The sequence below is a fragment of the Tachyglossus aculeatus genome, chromosome 10 (assembly GCF_015852505.1).
Source record: "Tachyglossus aculeatus isolate mTacAcu1 chromosome 10, mTacAcu1.pri, whole genome shotgun sequence".
Lineage (NCBI taxonomy): Eukaryota > Metazoa > Chordata > Mammalia > Monotremata > Tachyglossidae > Tachyglossus > Tachyglossus aculeatus.
Window position 1 is genome coordinate 30,211,036 of NC_052075.1, and position 23,638 is coordinate 30,234,673.

A 23,638-nucleotide genomic window follows, 5' to 3' on the forward strand; every position below is an offset into this window, starting at 1 on the left:
CAGGCCCGGCAGAAGCCACTATTGGGAATAGTTTCTGGAAGGCATAGCTTTGGTCTGGAAAGAGTCTTAAAGCAGTGCCTTCCTATACCCCATGATGAACTTACAGTTCAGAGAGGAAGACAGACATTATTAGAAATAAATTATTTACAGACATGTATGTAATTTCTGTGGGGCTGGGGGTTGGGTGAATACTAAATGCCCAAAGGGTACAGATCCAAGTGCATAGATGATACAGAAGGGAGAGGGAATTGGGGGAAAAAGAAGGACTTAGGGAAGCCCTCTTGGAGGAGATGAGATCTAAATTAGGTTTTAGAGGTAGGGAGAATGGTGGTCTGGTGTAATTGCGTTTCTCCATAGTTGTGTGGAGCTATACCTCCAAGGCAACAATATATGTTTCCAAGACAAACTGGCAATAAAGAGGTATTAGAGAGCAGCTGAGCAGATGAGTTCTTTTCAGCCTGCTGCCTCCTTTCATTTAGCCTACAGCTTGATTTCTTTGAGCCCTCAGTGTGGGGGCAGGAGTGGGTTCCATGGCTCTCCTAAACCAGCTGTTTTTGTTGGACTGTGACTCTCTCTCTCTCTCTCCCCTCCCCTCCCCGCTGCCCTCCAGCCCCGGGGGCAGCATCCTGGTTGATGCCAGTGAGTAACCGCAGTTGGAGTTGTTTGTTTACATTGGTAATTGCCACTGCTGGACTCCAAAATCTGGAAAAGAGAAGCACCTTGGAGTTCACGTTTGAGATGCGTTCTCGGATTCTAAAACTCGCAATGTTGTCAGATGAGGTGTCTTCCTGGGGTCCTCTTCCTGGGGTCCTGCCTCTGAACTGTGCAAGTGTGCTGAGGACCCTTCTAGACACCCGCCTCCGGGTCAAAGCGGCAATCCCCGAATTTAATGCTTTATTCCCACAGCCCAGGAAGAGGCAGGCCAGGAAAGGAATGGCTGGGGACTTCCAAGCCAGAGGCAAACGTCATCTTTCTTCTAGCCCAGGGCCTTCACTATATGCTCAGGGGCAGGAGAAGGTGGAGGCAGGCGAAGGGAGGGACCAAAGCTTCGCTTGCCTGAGTGCCTTGCAAAGCAAAACTGATACAGCCCCAGGGAAGAGTTCTTTTCAGAATAGAGCTTTCAGTTCTTGGCCCTTCTTCCACCTCAAACAGCTCTTTCATGCTCGGACCAGGACGTGATTTTGAGAAGGAAATTGACTGTTAGGTCACAGGATTCATGGCTGCAGTCATGAAGAAAAAACTAGTGGCATTTAGTCAGACTGAAAAATAGACACACTACTATCAGTATCTTCTCTCCCCACATAATGGAATAGGGGATTTAGTTTCCTCTATTTCTAGCTATATCTCAGAGGAAAGAGAGCAGTTACCTCAATGGCTTATCTATAGCAGGAAAGATGTAATTTCCACCCCCTTTCTTTGTTCGTGCGTGGAAGCGTGTGCATTTTTTCATTCATTCATTCATTCAATCGTATTTATTGAGCGCTTACTGTGTGCAGAGCACTGTACCAAGCACTTGGGAAGTACAAGTTGGCAACATATTGAGACGGTCCCTACCCAACAGTGGGCTCACAGTCTAGAAGGAGGAGACAGACAGCAAAACAAAACATGTGTACAGGTGTCAAGTCATCAGAATAAATAGAAGTAAAGCTAGATGCACATCATTAACAAAATAGAATAGTAAATATGTACAAGTCAAATAGAGTGATAAATCTGTTCAAACATATATACAGGTGCTGTGGGGAGGGGAAGGAGGTAGGGTGGGGGGGATGGAGAGGAGGAGAGGAAAAAGGGGGCTTGCGTGGGCACACAAATGTGTGAGGGTTCCCCATTCAGTAGTTACGTATGGCTCTTTCCATCACTCATTCAGTGCCCTAATTTGCCAGGGGGAATGATTGATTCGATTGATTGATTGGCAGGATTGTCATGTGCAGCATCACATTAGTAGACCCTGTTTGGCTTGCTCCCTGGCTGAGCGAGCCCCCAATCAATCAATTATTGAAGGCTCACTTTGTGCAGATACCTGCATCAAGCCCTTGGGAGCTAATGAGACAGAACAGGGAACCAGGGGATCTAGCGGAACGGTCCGCAAACTCAACTCAATTTGCTTTCTTTCAGCGAGAGGTTTTTTTTTGCGCCTGAACAGGAACGGGTTGCCCAAAGCTCCAGAAAAGCCTGAACGCCACTGTTCCCTCTTTGTGGTGAGTGCTCCCCGAGTCCTGTGGACACTGTCCTTCCAACTAGCCATCTTGGGTCCGGTCCCCGGAACAATGGGGCTGGGAGGTCTGAATCCCAGCTGAGTCCCCCACTGACCGCCCGCTCCCAGTGAGAACGTATAACCCCATTGAGTGGCCCGTCTCCACTCTTTCCACACCCCTCATCCCCTCCCCGCCTGCCACCAACCCCCTGTTCTGCACTCTGAGTCCCCTTGAATTTCCACACCAAAATGGAAGAGAAGCAGCGTGGCTCAGTGGAAAGAGCCCAGGCTTTGGAGTCAGAGGTCACGGGTTCAAATCCCGGCTCCGCCAATTGTCAGCTGTGTGACTTTGGGCAAGTCACTTCACTTCTCTGTGCCTCCGTTCCCTCATTCCCTCATCTGTAAAATGGGGGTTGAAACTGTGAGCCCCCCCGTGGGACAACCTGCTCACCTTGTAACCTCCCCAGCGCTTAGAACAGTGCTTTGCACATAGTAAATGCTTAATAAATGCCATTATTATTATTATTATAAAATGATGAGACCCTGCTTCCTTGTCAGGACTTGGGCAGCAGCGAGCTCAGGAAGGACATCTACATCACAGTGCACATTATCCGGATAGGTAAGCGCCAGGGATTGCTGGTGGTGGGGGAATGGAGGGAGAGGGAGAGATAGGGTCAAGCAGTGTGGAGGTGTGTGGAGGTGGCCAGTCTGGGAAGGGGAAGTTGAGGGGGGTCATGGGCATGCCCATGTGTGGTTCTGGGAGCCCTAACCTGGTTTGAATTCCTAGAGCAGTGATAGGTGGGAACCTCCCCTCCCCCTTGGTTTTCTGGGCCAGAAGTTAAAACACCAGCCTCTTTGATGGCTGCAGCACCAGAGCCCAGGGGATTCCTGTTCAACTGTTAAACCACGAGTGCTGAGAGAATGTTTGCATGTGTTTGTGTGTATTGTGTTTGCATGCAAAGAGATGTACTCTCCACTGCTGGGAAGTCCCCCTGAATAAAAATGATCAAAATTGTACAATAACCGTTTTCATTTCTGCAAGCCAAGCAAAATAGCTCACTTTCCCATCAACTCACTGGGGCATCTCCCTCTGGGATATTGTTCCTGGTATTATTCAAGGGCAGGCTGTGATTTTAATTGAAAGTATTAAAACAGATGTTGTGGAAGTTTAAGTTCATTCCCTTTCTTTCTTGCAATGCCAGGCAGTGTTTCTAGCATTTTAATAACCTTCCTGAAGCTGCCTCATTAATCTGCATTGCAATCTCAGCTTCCTAGAGCCTTTTGCCCTGATCAGGAAGATGGAGCGCTGCACTGACTCCTGGGAGAGAGAAATCCCAGAATGGCACAGCTCCTGCCCAGGCTAGCTGGCACTCTGGAGCAAAGGGGCTGCCTTTCTCCTGGAAAAAATTCTACCGCACTTCTTGATCTTACCTCAAAACTCAGAGTGAGATGGTAGCCAAGGAAATAGAGAACATGTGCTGGTCAGGAGGTGGTTAGGTCATCCCTCTCTGCAGGCCCTCCGAGTACCTTTCCGGGGAGATTTAAGAGCCCTGTAAGACCAGGTCGGGGGCATGAGGGGCAGTCCCTCCTGCTGAAATCAACCCCTGTCTAATCGCCTGGGTTCTGCGGGCAGGAGCGTGGCAGGGAGGGGGTCACGTGAATATTTTCTGCCACAGGCCGCATGGGGGCTGGGGAGAAGAAGAATTCCTGCAACGTCCAGTACCGTCGGCCCTTTGGCTGTGCTGTGCTCAGCATCGCGGACTTGCTGGCTGGAGACACCAAAGATGACCTCGTCCTCAAAGTGTACATGTAAGAATCTTACTGCGGGAGGTGGGGGTTGTGGTGAAAGGCTGGCCAGGAGCTGGGAGGTCAATCCTCTCAGCCCACTACAGTAGTAGTGAGGGTGAACCACTTCCCTCTCCCCCTCCACCCCTGACATGCACCCACACTAACAGGATCTCCCTCCCATCCCTCTGCCGCCCATCCAAAGGTCACACAAGCAGATGAGTGGCAGAGCTGGGATTAGAACACAGGTCCTCTGAGTCCCAGGCCAGTGCTCTTTCCACGAGGCCACACTGCTTCCTTCCACTAGACTTTCCTTCTTGCAGAAGTGAACTTGTTCGTGCCTGTTAATGCTTCCGCATCCCTCATGCCACCCTGCCCAGTGAGCTCTCAGCTGGGATTGGTGAGTCATTCGGAACCAGAATGGGTTCTGGAGTGTGAAGGCCGTCCCAGGAGCCGATAACCTTGATGGTTCTTGCCCAGCACAGTTCTGCACATCCCGAGAGCCAGAAACGCTTTATGAGGTTGAGCTTCTCGTTTGCAATTTTTATTTTCAGGGTGTTGGTGAGAAGTGATGCGGCGCTCATTTACGCAGTATTCTTAGAGCAGCCCATATTGCCCAAGGGCACACACGGTGCAGGCGGCTGAAAAGATGAGCCTTTGTAGCACATCTGTAAGCCGTGTCATGGATTAACATTGCCACTGGGAGTGTTTCTCTGATAGCACGTGAGAGCGCCCGGCAGTGCCAGCTGAGCCGGCAAGGGAGGATGTGGTGTTTCCCCACTTGAACGTCCGTTACTCAGGGAACTACTGTCCAGACCCAAATATCTAAAGCTTGAAAAGAGCCTGAGATGGGTGTGGTGGGGACATCTTGCCGGCACTGCTGGGAAGCCCGTGGCATATTTTTAGGACCGTGACATGGGACGTTCCCTCTCTGGACCTCAAGGTCCAGGTCAAAATGTTGAGAACCTACATCCAGGCCCCAGAGAATGGATGGAAGCCATCCAGATGCACACTCAGGGGCCTTTGGTCTCAGTCCAGTCTAAAAGGTTTAATGCTCAGATCCGAAAGTCACTGAATTTTCGAGAAAGCCCTTGCCCGCTGCCCTTCCCCTACCCCCACCCCCACCCCCCGCACTGAGCTATAGCTGAAATACTGGAAGCAAATTCTCCAGGAAGGCAGTTGGGTGACTCAGTGGTGGCTGGGGGACTCCCTGGCTTGATTTTCAGGTACTGGCATCTAAGCTTCAGTGTCCTGATTAGTGCTCCCTGATGGGAGACAGAGGGTTAGATGAGGGCCCTCTATATTTCTCTTTGAAGAAAGGGTAGGGAGGACAGGGCCCCGCTCAGGGATGCACCTGGAGAGTTTCCAGTACTCTACCAATCTCATCTACTGAAGGGAGAGTGAAGCAGAGGCATATCCATTCCATTCCTAGCTTGGGCAGTGGCTAGCGATTGGAAGGCCAATCTGCTAAAAGTCAAAACTCACCTGTGCTAGACAGCAGTGGCACAGGAGGGAATCTAGGGTGGAGACTCAAGATTATTGCACAGGAGGAGGCAATGGTAAACCACTTCCATATTTTTACCAAGAAAACTCTCTGGATACACTACCAGAACAATTGCAGGTGGAGGTGAGACGTTCTGGAGAAGATGTGTCCATGGCATTGCTATGGGTCGGAAATGACTCGACAGCATAAGATGAGGGAGAACAGGCGTGGAAAGTGTCAGGATCCACAATCAAAACAAATAAATGCAGGCTTCAGAACAGAACATGTAGGAGAGGATAGATTATGGGGTGAATTTTTACCCATGACCCTGGTTAATTGTGAGAAGGGGAAATATGAAGTTGGCAAAATATTGTTTCATGACTGTTGACTGAGTGTCTGCAGTGTGCACTGTGCTAAGAGCTTGAGATTCAATAGAGAGAGTAGAAGTCTCAATTAGTTACCATTCATTGAGATGTCCCCTTTTTAAAGCAGGCTGTGGGGGAAGTTTTGTATCAAATAGGTTTGGGGACCAAGAGAAAGCTCCTTACAAGAAAAAGAAATACACACTACTATTCCAGGGCTTAAAGCTTCAAGTTAGGCAGCGGTGTCTCCTGGGCTCAAAGAGTTTCCACAATTTCTTCTCTTCTACCTGTGGAAGTTTCATGGCAAGCCAGAACAGCCGCGGCCAGAGTTGGCTGAGGAGCCGATGAGACATTCGAGGGTTCCAAAATGGCAGAAAGGGCAGACATGTCACTAGCATGGTAGCATTTGCCATTGGCTGTTGCCAGCCTCTGATAGAGCGCTGTTATTGTTTCCGTAGGTGCAACACTGAAAGCGAGTGGTATCAAATCCATGAAAACATTATCAAAAAGCTGAATGCCCGCTACAACCTGACAGGCTCCAACGCTGGTGAGTTGATGGGATGGGCTGCAGCTGTGTGTGTGTGTGTGTGTGTGTGTGTGTGTCTGTGTGTGCTCACGTGTGCTTGTGTGTATCCATGTAAATGTCCAGGCTGGATCGTCTGGGGTGTTTCCTCCCCGCCAACAGATCAATTTCCATCCCGGCTCTCTGTCTGCAATCAGCTGCTGCTGGCCCCACTGAAGCCTCCTCATTTCCCCCTTCTAGACTGTGAGCCCACTGTTGGGTAGGGACCGTCTCTATATGTTGCCAATTTGTACTTCCCAAGCGCTTAGTACAGTGCTCTGCACACAGTAAGCTCTCAATAAATCCGATTGATTGATTGATTGATTGATCATGGTCATGTCATCGTGGGGTTGGGGAGGAGCAGAATCTAGATCTCCAATCCCACCCTCCATAGCCGTCACTGACCAGGTCGACACTTCTAGACTGTGAGCCCATTGTTGGGTAGGGACCGTCTCTATATGTTGCCAACTTGTACTTCCCAAGCGCTTAGGACAGTGCTCTGCACACAGTAAGTGCTCAATAAATATGATTGAATGATGCAGCTGAGGCCTAAATGAGAAAAATGAGAAGCAGGCCCAAGCCTGTTGTAGAAATCAGTATTTCCAGTCCAAATCAGTCACAGCAATCTGATTAAATGACTTCTTATCCAGTCATCTGCTTCCAAGAGGCTAAGGCTATTGTTGCAGCAAACAAACATGCACACTTGCCTATTGCTTTTTGGCAGGAGAGGCTGTGGTGTTGTGACGTCCAGGAGGTTGCCCGCAGTCTTGCAGGAGAGAGATGCAGCAGGCAGATTTGGGAATACTAGTCATCCCACCTCCAACATCCCCTTGAACAGGCCAGAGTTCACCAAGATGTAGTTTTTATTTTGCATTTTTTCCATTAGGCCTGAGGCCTTCTCTCACCAGCTCTGAATTTGGAGTGGGCTTGCTGAGGCTCAGCCTTGGGATTGTGGATTGAACCCTGGGTGTCAGACTCTCAAAGAAGCAGTGTTTTCAGGAGGAAAGAGCATGAATCTGGGAGTTAGAAAGATTTGAGTTCCAATCCTGGCCCCACCGCTTGTCTGCTGTGTGACCTCGGGCAAGTCACTTAACTTCTCTGTGTCTCAGTTATGTCATCTGTAAAATGGGGATTAAGGCTGTGAGCTCCATATGGGACGGGGACTGTATCCAACCCGATTATCTTGTATCGACCCCGGTGCTTAGTACAGTGCCTGGCATATAGTAAGCACTTAGCAAATGCCATTAAAAAAACTGGGGAGCCAATCTCACTGAGGACTACATAGCTCCTTTCACACTGAGGGGAAGCTGGTTTGGGTCTCGCTTGGACTGCAGTGCTCAGTCCCAGAAGCAGAGGACTTTGTGTTTCTCGACTCATATTCCCTCTCTCCTCCTGACCCTTCGAGCTTTAGTGCCTCTTTGCTGTCGGGAGGCAGTTCTTTGGAGTTGGAGCCTAGGAGGAAAGCAAGAAATCAAATTATCCAGTATCTCTCTTGGGACCAATTCAGCTCCATCTTTATATCTTTAATCATTATCCCTGTCCTCCTCTTAAGAATCTGCCTTGTCTCAATTGAGAGCCAAGTATACCTCCCTCCCTCACCTCCCACCCCCTCACAGTGTAGTATCCTGTCCATCGGGCAGCTTAGAACATTTTTTGGAGCCTAATGTTTGTGTCAAAGAGAGGCATTAAGCCCCTCACTGGTAAGTTCGGGAGCTGGAGAGGAGTTCAAGTGTTCCGTTTCATTGTTAAATACCCCAAAGAATGCGACCAAGATTTTCTAATTAAGGTTATATTTTAATTTGAAACCCTCAAGCTATACCGTGACAATGAAACACAAAGGGAAGTTAGCCTGTTAAAATGTTAATTAAAATGAACCCATTTAGATTCCAGAGGCAGGGGGTCCCTGTGAATGGCCCCTCTGATCTTCCGGAAGAGGGCTAAGTGTGAGTGATTGGATTTGTGGAACTTGGAGAAAACCCTTCCAATCAGAGTGGCTTGGGAGGATTGGACTCTGGGGTTTGTTTGGAATCAGGTGTGTTTCGGAGTCAGTAGCTGATGAACCATCTGGTGGATGAGAAACCTAATGAAGTCTGCTAGCATATTAACCGTATAAGGCTGAAATCTGGCAAGCTCTTAAAGTGCATAGCTCAGGAAATCCTGTTTTCTAGCAAGGGTAGGAGTCATTGGATTTCTGAGTTGATTGCTGTAGCGTCCATCCTGTTGTTTAATCCTCATAATTTCAGTTCATGAAGAAAACATATTTTGGACTGGGCAAATCTCTTATCAGGATGCTCCTTTACACACTATATTTTTTTCCTTTCCAAATGGGTAGGGGTCACAGCCCCCTTCCTGATGAAGTGGAAAGAGAAGTACGGGCTTGGGAGTCAGAGGTCGTGGGTTCTAATTCTGACTCTGACACTTAGCTGTGTGACTCTGGACAAGTCACTTAACTTCTCTGTGCCTCAGTGATCTCATCTGTCAAATGGGGATAAGGATTGTGGCCCCATGTGGGACAACCTAATTAGCTTGTATCTACCCAAGCGCTCAGAACATTGCTTGTCACATAGTAAGCGCTTAACAAATACCATCATTATTATTATTATTATTAAAGATGAGAAGCAGTATTGCCTAGTTGATAGAACACAGGCCTTGGAGTGAGAAGGAACTGGGTTCTAATTCTGGCATTGCCACTCTGCTGTGTGACTTCAGGCAAGTCAGTTATCATCTCTGTGCCTCAGTTACTTCATCTGTAAAATGGAGGTTAATGCTGTGAGCATCATGTGGAACATGGAATGTATCTAATCTGATTAGCTTGTACTTGCTTAGTACAGTGTCTGGCACCATTTTTTTAAATGCCATTTTTAAAAAGATGATGTTTTATCGGCTACCTCATCAACCTGGTTGGTCTACTACTATCTGGAGTGGTTTGGCACACTGCGACACTTGAGAGGGGAAATTTGAATTTGGGTTTGGTTCTGGTCTTCCTGCAGCCAGTTTCCTATGGCAGCTGCAGGAAAGTGGTTGGGGAAAAGTCTCTCCCAGCCCACAGCCACTCAGAGCTCTTTCAGGGCGAACATTCTCCCTCCTACTTGAACTGGGAGCCCCGTGTATCTATCTCAGTGCTTAGTACAGTGCTTGGCACAGAATAAGCACTTAACAAATACCACTATTGGTGGCTTCAACTCCAACCTCACTGAACTGTGGTGCTTCCTACCTGGATCAGTTTGGAAAACACCACCTGAGCCCTCGCCCTGAGTGGACCCATCTGATTGGACTCTTAAGTGACCTCGCCTTCCACATCTGATACATCCGCAACATATTTACTTCCAGGCCAGAAGGAGAACATGAGCAAGGGATCACTGGTAAGATAGGTGAGATTGAGGTGCAAAAAGTATTCATTCATTCAATCAATCGTATTTATTGAGCGCTTACTGTGTGCAGAGCACTGTACTAAGCACTTGGGAAGTACAGGTTGGCAACATACAGAGATAGTCCCCACCCAGCAGCGGGCTCACAGTCTAGAAGGGGGAGACAGACAACAAAACAAAACATATTAACTAAATAAATAGTAATAGTAGTAGTAATAGAATAGTAAATATGTACAAGTAAAATAAATAGAGTAATACATCTGTACAAACATATATACAAGTACTGTGGGGAGGGGAAGGAGGTAGGGTGGGTGGGGTGGGGTGGGGGAAGATGGGGAGAGGAAGGAGGGGACTCAGTCTGGGAAGGCCTCCTAAGTATGTTGGCATTAGAAGAGCAAGGTTTGTAGGCTGGATTCTAGTACATCAGTGATGTGAGGTAGGAAGAGCTGAACTGATGGAGTGCTTCAAAAACAATGGTAAGTAGTCTCTGCTCAATGTGGCGGTGGGTGAGCAACCTCTGAAGGTCTCTGATGAGTGGGGAGATGTGCCATGAATGATTTTTTTTGGAAAAATGATCTGGTCAATAGACTGAAGGGAAGAGATGCCGGAAGTAGGGAGGTCAGTGAGAAGAGTGATGCCAAAGTCAAGCTGGGATAATAATAATAACAATGGCATTTGTTAAGCACTTACTATGTACCAAACACTGTTCTAAGCACTGGGGGGATACAAGGTGATCAGGTTGTCCCTCGTGGGGCTCATAGTCTTAATCCCCATTTTACAGATGAGGTAATTGAGGCACAGAGAAGTTAAATGACTTGCCCAAGGTCGCACAGCTGACAATTGGTGGAGCCGGGATTTGAACCCACGACCTCCAACTCCCAAGCCCGTGCTCTTTCCATTGAGCCAAGCTGCTTGGATCAGCATGGTAGCAGTTTGGATAGAGAGGAAGGTACGGATTCTAGAGATGTTGCAAATGAAGAACCAACAATATTTGGTGACATTGAACATGTGGGTTGAATGAGAGAGATGAATCAAGGATAATTCCAAGTTTATGGGCTTGTGAGACAGGGAGAAGGGTGGTGTTGTCTACAGAAATTCATTCATTTATTCATTGAATCACATTTATTGAGCACTTACTGTGTGCAGAGCACTGTACTAAGCACTTCTAGACTGTGAGCCCATTGTTGGGTAGGAACCGTCTCTATATGTTGCCAACTTGTACTTCCCAAGCACTTAGTACAGTGCTCTGCACACAGTAAGTGCTCAGTAAATACTATTGAATGAATGAATGAATGAAAGTACAATTTGACAACAGATAGAGACAATCCCTACCCAACAGTGGCCTCACAGTTTAGAAAGGGGGGGAGACAGACAACAAAACAAAGCAAGTAGATAGGCATCAATAGCATCAAAATAAATACATAGAATTATAGATATATACACATTGTTAATAAAATAAATAGAATAATAAATATGTGCATATATACACAAGTGTCGTGGGGTTGGGGAGGAGGAGCAGAGGAAAAGGGGGGCTCAGTCTGGAAAGGCCTCCTGGAGGAGGTGTGCTTTTAGTAGGGCTTTGAAGGGAAAATCAAGGGGAGAACATGATTTGGTGGGAAGATGAGGAATTCTGTTTAGGACATGTTAAATTTGAGGTGTCAGTGGAAAATCCAAGTAGAAATGTCTTGGGTGCAGAAGGAAATGCGAGCGAGCAGAGAAGAACAGAGGTCAGGGCTGGAGGTGTAGAATTGGGAATCATCCGCAAAGAGATGGTAATTGACGCTTAGTACAGTGCTCTGCACACAGTAAGTGCTCGATAAATACGATTGAATGAATGAGTGAATGAGTTGTCAAAGGAGTCAGTGTAGATGGAGACTAGAAGGGGACCCAAATGTGAGGCTTGAAAGAGCCCTCCAGTTAGAGGGTGGGAAGCCTGTGAAAGAGATTGAGAAGGAGCTGGCAGAAAGATAGGAGGAGAACCAGGAGAGTAGTGTCAGAGAAACCAAGGTTGGTTAATGTTTCCAGAAGAAGGAAATGATCCAAACAATCGATTGATCTATCAGTCATATTTATTGAGCACTTGCTGTGAGCAGAGCACTGTACTAAGAGCTTGGGAGAATTCAGTCGAGCAGAGTTGGTAGACACCTTCCCTGCCCATAAGGAATTTACAGTCAAGAGGGAGGAGCTTACAGTCTAGTGGGAGACAGTCTACAGTGCCGAAGGCAACTAAGAGGTTAGGATGAAATTGAGGCTATTGGTTGTGGTAATAAGGATGTCATTGGTGACCTTAGAGAGGGCCATTTCTATGGAGTTAAAGTCAGGTCGCATGAATATTTATATTAATATCTTTCTCCCCCTCTAGACTATAAGCTCTTTGTGGGCAGGGGGCGTGTCTGTTTACTGTCATATTGTACTCTCCCGAGGGCTTAGTACAGTGCTCTGCACACAGTAAGTGCTCAATAAATACGATTGAATGAATGAATGAAGTTCAGGGTGTCAAGGAGAGAACTGGAGGAGAGGAAGTGGAGGCAGCGGGTGTGGACAAACTCAAAGAGTTTGAAGAGGAATGGTAGGAGGGAGATGGGGGCGATGACTCCAGGTTGCCTCGGGATCAAGGGAGAGTTTTGGGGGTTTTTTTAGAATAGGGAATACATGGGCATGTTTGAAAGCACTTTGACAGGAACTAATGGAAAGTAAACATTTGAGTGATTGAGTGAAGGAGGGAGGAAGCGAAGGGGCAAGTGTTATGATACGTTGAGAAGATGAGATGATAGAACTGTCAAGATTTGGTGATTGATTGAATATACGGGTGGAAGGAGAGATCATTTCAAGATTGCTGGCTTGTGAGACAGGGAAATGTGGTTTTTGTCAACAATGATGGGGCAGCTGAGGGGAGGAACAGGCTTGTAGGGGAAAATGAGTTCAGTTTTGGACATGTTGAATTTGAGGTGTTTGGGAGATGTTCATATAGCGATGCACTGAAGGCAGGAGGAGATATGAGATACAGAGGAGGAGAGAGGTCAAAGATGGGTCAGCACACAGGCTCATATGAGAAAAGCCTCACCATTCATTCAATCGTATTTATTGAGCGCTTACTGTGTGCGAGCACTGTACTAAGCACTTGGGATGTACGAGTTGGCAACATATAGAGACCGTCCCTAGCCAACAACGGGCTCACAGTCTAGAAGGGGGAGACAGACAACAAAACAAAACATGTGGACAGGTATCAAGTCATCAGAACAAAGCTATTGCTGACTCCAAAAGGACAGCTAATCAGACTCATATATGCTATATATCTAGCCAGGGTTAGAGCAATGATTGCCTGCCTTGAGCAGAGGCTTTGGGAAGATAGGGAGACCTGGAAGTTTCTATTATGAAGTTAGGCCCCATAGAGAATAAATAATAATTATATTTGTTAAGCCCTTACTGTGTGCCAAGCACTGGACTAAACTCTGGGGTAGATACAAGATAAACAGATCAGGCACAGTCCTTGTCCCACGTGGCTCACAGCAGATGGACTGCAGATATTGAATTCCCATTTTACAGAATAGGAAACGGAGGCAGAGAGAAATTGTGTGACTTGCCCAAAGCCAAGCAGCAGGCAGGTGGTAGAGCTGGAATTAGAACCCAGGTCCTATGCTCTTTCCACTAAGCCATGGAACAGAGGCTGCAGAAAAATTATTTCCTATATTTTAATGATATTTGGGCCTTTTAAAACCGTCTCCTGTCTTGTGTTCATGAGTTAGGAAAGAAAATTCCAAGTAGTTAGGACAGAGAGAGTGATAAGAAGAACCAGGATAGTAATGGGGCCTAGGGCAGGACTAGGGAATTGCTAGTGAGAGCAGAAGAATAGGCCAAAGAAACTAGAGAGCAGACAAACGGGTAATACAGCCCCACACAAAGTGGGCCCCAGAGGTCAAACTGACATAGGGGATTCTGGAATTTTTGCTGTACCCTGAGCCCCTGCTCTGGCTGCAGTGGGGCAGAGAACATTCATTCATTCATTCATTCAATCGTATTTATTGAGCGCTTACTGTGTGCAGAGCACTGTACTAAGAGCTTGGGAAGTACATGTCGGCAACATATAGAGATGGTCCCCACCCAACAATGGGCTCACAGTCTAGAAGGGGGAGACGGACAACAAAACAAAACATGTGAACAGGTGTCAAGTCATCAGAATAAATACAAGTAAAGGTAGTTGCACCTCATTAACAAAATAAAATAAATAGAATAGTAAATATGTACAAGTAAAATAAATAGAGTAATAAATCTGTACAAACATATATACAGGTGCTGAGGGGAGGGGAAGGAGGAACACTGATCAGGGTTCTGAGCAGAAGCTACCCCCATGCTTCTTCATTCATTCAATCGTATTTATTGAGCGCTTACGGTGAGCAGAGCACTGTACTAAGTGCTTCTTCTGCCCTGGTGTTGCTCAGAGGGTCACGGTTAGTGAAAAGAGAACCCCGACGTGTTGAGTCAAGACCCTGCAGCTAAAGTTTCCATTCTCTCGACTGGGTGAGAACACTGCTGGCGATTCAGCCGGGGACTAGGGTGGGCTCTTTTGGTGAGGGGGACGAGTATCCTGGCAGAGAAATTATTAATGATATTTCTTTCCGTTCCTCACACTTGTAACTTTGCTTTCTTTTCACTGGAAAGCCCTGAAAAGCTTTGTTATCAATGTGGAAAGAATTGGCACCATCTATTGGCCAGAAACTTGGAGTTGTACAGATTACTTGCTCCGGTTCTTATATTTTAATCAACTGGGAAGCCTATCAGAAAGAGCACGGGCCTGGGAGTGTTCTGATTCCGGCTGTGCCACATTTGCCTGCTGTCACCTTGGGCATGTTATTTTAGTTCTCCGTGCCTCAGTTTCATAAACTGTAAAATGGGGATTGAATGCCTATTCTCCCTTCTATTTAGACTGTGAGCCCCATGTGGGCATCTGACCGAGTCTGATTGAGTCTGACTCCTTTAACTTGTGTCTCCTCTAGCACTTGAAATAGACTAGCTTTAATTCTGTTTGTTCTGACGACTTGACACCTGTCCCCATGTTTTGTTTTGTTGTCTGTCTCCCCCTTCTAGACTATGAGCCTGTTATTGGGTAGGGACCATCTTTATATGTTGCCAACATGTACTTCCCAAGCGCTTAGTACAGTTCTCTGCCCACAGTAAGCGCTCAATAAATACGATTGAATGAATGAACTTGAAATATAGTAAGGGCTTAAATACTGTAATCATCAATTGCAATTTCAAATGACTGAAGCGTCATGAGGAAGTAAGAATTGTATGATGAGCTGGGAAGTGGTTCTATTTAGATTGCTATATCAATGCTCCCTGGCAGTGCAGGTCCTAGACAGGAAAGGCTATTTATAAATTTCTTTCCCCAAACTGCTAGTCTGAGGTCTGCTGCTAGAGATTATCTCCTCCATCAAGGATACTGCCTGTTTCTGAAAGCACTAAGAAAGCAAGTCGAATGGCAGAGGGCAGAGACTGGGAACAAATTGAGCTGATCATGCAGAAAGAAGCTGCAATTACTATATTAATGATTGTTATTATTAATAATAACAGTAATAGTGCTTGGAGCTTTCAGTATGATGGAACGTGAACAGCCTTTGGATATGGACAAGTGGTTTTCCATCTCCACTGGGGAGCTCAAGTATGCTTCACTGCATTTGCTCCTCTCATAAACTAATCCCTTTGACTCGCTAATCTTGTTGGTTGCTGTTTTCAGCACAGTCTCAGTTGGCCTAGATCTGTCTGTGAAGAGCAGATAACGTGACCCCATTGTATCCTGAGTGTGATGGCTTGACTTGCATACCGTTGTCCCTAGGAAATTCAATCGTATTTATTGAGTGCTTACTGTGTGCCGAGCACTGTACTAAGCACTTGGGAAGTACAAGTTGGGAAATCCCAGCCAGAGCCCCTGCCAGCTGTGGAGAATGGTCAAGAGCAGGAGTCTGTTTTCTTCATTCAAAGCTCCAGATGAACTGAATCAATCCATCGTATTTATTGAGCGCTTACTGTGTGCAGAGCACTGTACTAAGCGCTTGGGAAGTACAAGTTGGCAACATATAGAGACAGTCCCTACCCAACAGTGGGCTCACAGTCTAAAAGAATGATATTTGAGAGTGGGAGGAATTTGTAAAAGAGCAATAATAGATAATCACATTCTCAATTTCACCCCACGTGAGCAAGAGCTCAAAACTGGCCTCAGCCTTTTGTGTGGGTAGCCAGAAAATATCCAAATATTACACCCCTACATTTACAGACATTCCTTCCTGGTATGTTCATTAAGATGGCAAATACTGAAATATATCCCACTATTAGGAATTTGTACACTCTTTATAGATAAATCCGTACGTATGAATCTACTCTCATGCCTGCCTTTCTGGAAGATCTGCAGCGGAGCTCTGTTTGGTGGAAATTTTGGCTGAAATATCTGCCCCAGGTGGTCAGTGGCAGTGAATATGTTAACTCAACTTTTTGTATTTCAGTTCTTACCCATATCCAGCTCCCCTGACAGTCTTCTTGGAGAGTTTGAGAGGCTTGAGAAGGAGCGTGGCTCAGTGGAAAGAGCACGGGCTTTGGAGTCAGAGGTCATGGGTTCAAATCCCGGCTCCGCCAATTGTCAACTATGTGACTTTGGGCAAGCCACTTAACTTCTCTGTGCCTCAGTTCATTCATCTGTAAAATGGGGAAAGACTGTGAGCCCCACCTGGGACATCCTGATCACCTTGTATCCCCCCAGTGCTTAGAACAGTGCTTTGCACATAGAAAGTGCTTAACAAATGCCATTATTATTATTGTGTTCCCACACAGCTGAATCAATTCTAATCTGTTCTGCATTGGGTCACATTTAGTTCTGTTTTCTTTGGGTTCCCGGTGACATTTTAATTTTGGTGTTTCGCTCTTGGATTGATACTGAATCTGAGGCAGACCTGCACAAAGGGGTCTTCAAAGGATGCTGCAGAGTTTCAGGATCTGTTGAAGCCAAGCCCAAGCATCAAGACCTAGTGGAAAGGGGACGTACCCGGGAGTGAGAGGACCTGGGTTGTAATCCTGGCTCTGCCACCTGTCTGCCGTAAGACCTTGGGCAAGTCACTTAACTTCTCTGTGCCTCAGTTAGCTCGTCTGTAAAATGGGGATGAAATCCTACTCCCTCCTACTTAGACTTTGTGCCCCATGCAGGACAGGGACTGTCCAACCTGATTAACTTGTATCTACCCCAGCACTTAAAGCAGTGCTTGGCACATAGTAAGCACTTAACAAGTACCATAATTATTATTATTACACACCATCCTCTCCATCCCTGATATGGCAATGGATGAGAAAAGAATGACATCTCAGAGTTTAAATAGCTCAGGACTCCAGCCCCACAGGGTCCAGTGTCCCATAAATCCAGTGTCCCAGTAACCCCCAAGCATTCAATATCCCAATATTTCAGGACCCATTTCCCTCATTTCCCAGTACTTCAGTTCCTTAGTATTTCATTCTACGATTCCAGGAACCCAGCTCCCATCTTTCCAGGATCCTAGTAGCCCAATTCCCCAGAGCTCCATCCCTGGGATTCCAAGGCTTGCCTGTTTCTGAGTGATGATGTCACAGAGGATGAGGAGTAGAGAAGCTGGGCATTTAGCATTACAGGTCAAGAGATATAGAGATGAAAGCTGGCCATTAGATGAATTTGATTTTTTGCCTTTATCTAGACTTTCTTGCAGTATTGGACAAATTTTGTAGGATGTACTCTGCTACCCAATGCACCCAAACTGTCCTCCTCCTGATATGATTGCAACTTTCAGGGGATGGAGGTGAGAGACCCACAAGGGTCTCTCCTCAGAGAAGAGCAAGCGTGAAGCAGCATGGCTTAGTGGAACGAGCCCGGGCTTTGGAGTCAGAGGTCATGGCTTCAAATCCCGGCTCCGCCAATTGTCAGCTGTGTGAGTTTGGGCAAGTCACTTCACTTCTCTTGGCCTCAGTTACCTCATCTGTAAAATGGGGATGAAGACTGTGAGCCCCCTGTGGGACAACCTGAACACTTTGAACCCAGCGCTTAGAACAGTGTTTTGCACATAGTAAGCGCTTAATAAATGCCATTATTATTATTATTATTATTAAGGGAGCTTGCCCTCGACCCCATAAGGACTCTGGTCAGAGCCTGATTCGCATCCCAGTGCTCAATCAATTAATCAACAGTATTTATTGAGCACTTAATATGTGCAGAATACTGTACTAAGTGCTTAGGAGAGTACAATGCAACAGAATTAGCAGATAGGTTCCCTGCCCTTAATGAGCTTACAGCCTAGAAGGAGCACACAGTCTACAGTGCTCCCAGTTCCGTGCTCAGCTGGCACCTTGTCTTGCCACAGACTCAGGCTCATGGTCCGATACCCTCCCTGGGGAACTCCTATTTCCAGACATGCCTTGTGGGTTGGGGCTGGAATCCTGGCACCACCGCCAGTGTGCCCTGCTAGGCAAGCGCAACGGATCGGCACAGATGGGCAGGCGGGGTCATACCCCTTACTTTTGAATTTTCCCTCCTGGGTTTTCCCCCATTTTGATAGTTTTCAGGCTGCCTTTGGCATGATGGGCCCCATTTGTGGTTGGGTTTAACATTTACATTCTGACTTGAACTTAAAGTGTTCCCATTCCCAGCCAGTTCAGCACACTGCCATCAGATAAACTGCTAGGGATTGAGGCTTGGTGGGACAGGGCTTGGTGGTGTTTCCTGGCCTTCACCCTGCACCCCCCCCTTTAATCTTCTGATGGACCCTGAGCCCATTGTTGGGTAGGGACCATCTCTAAATGTTGCCAACTTGTACTTCCAAAGCTCTTAGTACAGTGCTGTGCACACAGTAAGCGCTCAGTAAATGCTATTGAATGAATGAATGAATGACCCTGTGGAGGTTGAGCAAGCCTGAAACTAAAGCCACCAAACTCAGTGAAGTCAGAAGTAGTCACTTCTTGGAATCTCGCCCCCATGGTTTGCGGGCCAGCAGGAAGCCACACAGTTGTGTGCCAACAAGACCCGTTGTTTTGCAAGAATGGTCAGGTGTCCACATCAGACTGTGCTGCGCCTGGGCCAGCAGCCACGCATTCCCAGGAATTCCGGGGTTGGAAAGCCACCAGGGTCAGGTTGCATTTGGGAGACATTGAAGAGACTTCCACCCACCAGGCGTGACTGCCCTCCTTATCTCCTGCAGTGAATGAGACTGTCCATCTGTGCTCCTCATCCAATTCAGAGCTACTTGGGGCTTCTGTGTTCTCTGACCAATGGCTGGCCTTCTAGGCTGGATTGGGGGTTCACCGAGACAGGTCATGGGAGCCAGCTGGGTGGCTTGATGCCTCTGAACAAGTGAGTTACCACTAAACATCCCTTCTGGCTGAGGTTGGTCTAGAGCTTCAGTTAGGGGCCCATACTTCTCCATAATTGATACTTACAGGAACTTCATGTCTAGTCCCGACGTCGCCCATCACAAAGATGACAAACCTTCAGAAGTGGAGGGTAAGATAACAATTTGGCCTTAGTCATCCAACTTTCCAAAAAGGCTGTATAATTGGGAGAATCTCTCACCAGTGTCCGGTTTGTATTGGCCCACTGGGGAAGATGATGAGTGAGAATTATGAGTTTCTTTTTCTCTTTAGTTCGCTACCCTCTGGACATTCCACCTGCTTTCCATCTCAGAATGCACATTCCTCTTATTCTCATTATTCTTGTTATTATTATTCATTCATTCAGTCAGTCAGTCATATTTATTGAGCGCTTACTGTGTGCAGGGCACTTGGGAAGCACAACTTGGCAACATATAGAGACGGTCCCTACCCAACAACGGGCTCACAGTCTAGAATTATCTATTAATCATCATCATCATCATTGTTTTCATTGTATTTCTTGAGCACTTCCATGGTACCAAAAGCCCTGTGATTAATTCAAGATGGCCAATAAGACCTGATCATTGGTGAGTTTGTATAGGAGTAAGCATTCTTGCGTTTGTGACTGCTCCCCAGTCTGTCTGTCTGCCTGATCCTCCACACAGGTTCAGTATTTTCATCCTATGTGTGGTTACTTATCCACTGGAGCAGAGAGCTTGTGAGGAGAAATACACAGCAAGGAGTTTTCTGTCTTAGTACCCATAAAGCCCCACTACATGAACGGATTGGAAATTGTACCTGGAAGGCACCATTACTGAAACCCTCTGCCTTGGGGCTCTGGCCCCTGCTGCCTGTTGCAGGCCTATTCTGCCCTTGGGTAACCTTTATCACTTTAATCAGGACATACATGGCATCGACTCGGCCCCCTGGCAGGAGGAGAACTAGATTTCTTCTGTCTTTTTCCTTTTTAATTACATCCCCGGCCCAGTTCTCGCAGGGCACAAACTGATACGGTTATTCACCTTGGGGACGTGGTGTTCTAAAAGTTTTTATGCCTCTTCCAGAGTGGGTAGTACACTTCCACCAGAGTCCAGTTCTGGGCAAGGCTCTCCCAATCTCAGAAGCCAAATAGTGTTCTCATGAGAGAGGGCACGTTGGGGTGGGTGAGACAGAAGGAGGGACAGTCAGCATGGAATGTCTTTTCTGTGTCTCCCTAAGACTGGGGCCTGACAGAGTCAGAGAGGCAGCATGGCATAGTGGAGAGAGCACGGTCCTGGAAGTAAGAAGGATCTGGGTCCTAATCCCATCTCTACCACTTGTCTGCTCTGACTTTGGGCAAGTCACTTAACTTCTCTATGCCTGAGTTACCTCATCTGTAAAATGGGGATCAATACTCTGAGCCCCTTGTGGCACATCGACTGTGTCCAACCTGATTAGCTTTTATTTACACCAGCAGTGCTTAGCAAATACCACTGAAACAAACAAACAAAAACCTGTGTTGAAGGCTAGGCTGGCTAGCAGACAAGTTCCTGGTTTCCACTGCGCTGAGGGATGAGACACTTCCCTGCCTCTGGAATCCTGCAGGGCTTCTCAGGCTGCAAGGGCAGCAGAGTGGGAGGCTCAGACTTTTGGTGTCGGACTTAGCAACAGCTCCTTGTGAGTCCTCACCTCTTCAGTATCAGTGACCATCCCAGAGGCCATGGGATTGTGGTTCCTTGTGTTTTAGTTCCCCTGAGCCTTTACAAAACCTACCATAATCCCATGACCGTCTCCTCTTCACTTTCACCCCTGTCTCATACAGTCACCTCCTAATTGGCTTCATGCTTTCCTTTCTTCTTATTTCCTTTCTGCAGTTCCTTCCATCTGGAAGAATCCTAATGCACTTTGCCCGGTGCCCACTTCCCCCACATCTGCTCCCAAACCTACCCCCTCACCACAGACACCTTCTTCCTCTGTGAATTCTCTTTTCTGAGCTTTCTTTTGATTCCCCGACTGCTTATAGTGGCTCTCTCACCCTGGATGCTGGGGTTGAGCTACAGGGTAAGAGATGGAAGGAAGCGAGGCTGTTCCTGGGGAACTTTGGGCTTGACCCTTGAATTCCCATGTTCTCTGGGATCCTCCTCTCCCTTGAACCTCCATTGAGTGCCGCCTGTGTTACAGGGGGAACCATGGGGAATGGAGACTTGACGTAGATTTGGAGAAGCCACTTTCTTATGCTTAAAAGGCAGGAGTCTTGCAGAGTGGCACTGCCAGCCCTGCTTTGCCCACACTAGTTCTTCTTGGCTCAGTCGAGCCAACCCAGCTGGCTTGAGCCCTTCCTGCAGGACTGTTAGTAAGTCTGTTCTCCCTGGGGAAAATGTTCCTGTTCAGTTCTGTTTGGGAAGAGGTGTAGCCTGTTTCCTGTTTCCCTAGGCTGGTGGGTGGGGAGGGTTAGCCAGAGGGGCCTGTGTTTTAATAATAATAATAATAATGGCATTTATTAAGCACTTACTGTGTGCAAAGCACTGCTGGGGAGGTTACAAGGTGATCACATTGTCCCACGGGGGGCTCACAGTCTTAATCCCCATTTTACAGGTGAGGTAACTGAGGCCCAGAGAAGTAAAGTGGCTTGCCCAAAGTCACACAGCTGACAATTGGTGGAGCCGAGATTTAAACCCATGACCTGTACTCCAAAGCTCGTGCTCTTTTCCACTGAGCCATGCTGCTTCTCACTTGATGTTTGGCTGCTTTTCCGTACGATGCCCAGGGCCTGGAGTTGTCATTGATCAAAAAGCTGAGTTGTTCCAAACCAAGACCCAGCCCTCCTGGAGCTCTGCTGCCCAACAGCCCACCCTGACTCAACTCATTCTATTGACTCCCTTCCTCCCTTCCTCCCTTCCTTTCCTGCAGGTCAACAGTGATCATCGATCATTTCTTCGGGAGACTTCTTTTCACCCCAGTTTGCCCTCCCTTCTCCCTTCCCCCCTCAGAGGTGCTTGGTTTCTCTATGAGCACATCAGCCTGAGTGATCCTAGACCACCTCAAGTCCACCTCTGTCATAACTCTCACCTGGTTTCTCCAGGTCTGGCCTGCAGAAAATCGATGAGCCTGACAGGACTTGTCTTTCATTAGTAATAATAATAGGAAAAGTAGTAGTAACAGTAATTGTAGCAATACTTATTGAGCATCCTCTTGGTGCCAAGCTCTGTATTAGGTGCTTAGGAAGTACCAAATAAAGAAGGGACACATTCCCTCCCCACAGGAGCTTATATTCCAACAGGGGAAACAAATATAAACACATTTCCAGCTGGAGCAATTAAAATATAAAATTGAATTCACATATATACAAAAGTGCTGAGGAGTGTGTAAATAAGTTCCTCAGTACTAGTTCTTAAAGCCCCATGGATTTTTACCTGATTCCCCAAACATGTCTCAGTGATTGGAATTGGTTTTAATCATTTTAATGGAATGGTTTAATGGAATTTATTTTCATACTCAGTGGTATTTATTGAGTACTTACTGGGTGCAGAACACTGTGCTAAGTGCTTGGGTGAGTTCAATACAACAGAGTTCGTAGATACGTTCCCGCCTGTACCTCTTTTTTTTTTTAAATGGTATTCGTAAAACACTCTTCTAAGTGCTGGCGTAGATACAAGTTATTCAGGTCAGACACAGTCCCTGTCCCGCATTTGGGCTCCCAGTATAAATAGAAGGGAGAACACTTATTGAATACCCATTTTAAAGTTGAGGAAACTGAGGCCCAGAGAAGTAAAGTGACTTGAGAAGCAGTGTGGCTCAGTGGAAAGAGCCTGGGCTTGTGAGTCAGAGGTCATGGGTTCTAATACCGGCTCTGCCACTTATCAGCTGTGTGACTTTGGGCAAGTCACTTAACTTCTCTGTGTCTCAGTTACCTCATCTGGAAAATGAGGATGAAGACTGGGAGCCCCATGTGGGACAATCTGATTACCTTGTATCTACCCCAGCGCTTAGAACAGTGGTTGGCACATAGTAAGTGCTTAACAAATACCAAAATTATTATTATTATTATTGCCCAGTGTCACACAGCAAGCAACTGGCAGATCCAGGATTAGAACCCAGGTCCTCTCACTCCCAGGCCCATCCTTTTTCCAGTTGACCATGCTGCTTCCCTCTAGGCTACGCTGCTTCCTCCTCTACCATTCCCTGTCGCCAATCGTTCCACCGGGAGCTGAAACTCCTCCCCCCAGGCCCTCCCCATCTCCCGTCGCTCCTCCCTAACTCACTGCTTCTCAGATGCCAGAGGAATTGCACACTTTCTGGTCCCCTCATCACTCTCTCTGGGCATGGTCCCCTGAGGAGGAGGTTAGGTTTTTATGGCAGTGCTATCTCTAGAGAGCTACTGTGTAAGAAGGGCATGGTTGGTGGAGAGTCTTGAAGAGTTTGAGTTGGCTGACTGTGGAGAGTTTTGCGGCACGGGAGATGAGGGCCGAGCAACTCTTCGAGGAGATGATGTGGGAAGCAATGTGTAGTATAGACTGGAAAGGGTAGAGGTGG

General features: G+C 47.0%; 1 protein-coding gene across 1 annotated transcript in view; it reads left to right on the plus strand.

The window, feature by feature from the left end:
• DOCK4 (dedicator of cytokinesis 4) overlaps positions 1-23,638 on the plus strand; it is a 356,538-nt gene that overhangs the window by 187,985 nt on the left and 144,915 nt on the right. Inside the window, exons 9-14 of the mRNA XM_038751970.1 lie at positions 611-639; positions 776-958; positions 2,116-2,198; positions 2,753-2,813; positions 3,871-4,003; positions 6,283-6,371. Coding sequence (XP_038607898.1) covers positions 611-639; positions 776-958; positions 2,116-2,198; positions 2,753-2,813; positions 3,871-4,003; positions 6,283-6,371 — 578 coding nt within the window. The remainder of the gene's footprint in view (positions 1-610; positions 640-775; positions 959-2,115; positions 2,199-2,752; positions 2,814-3,870; positions 4,004-6,282; positions 6,372-23,638) is intronic.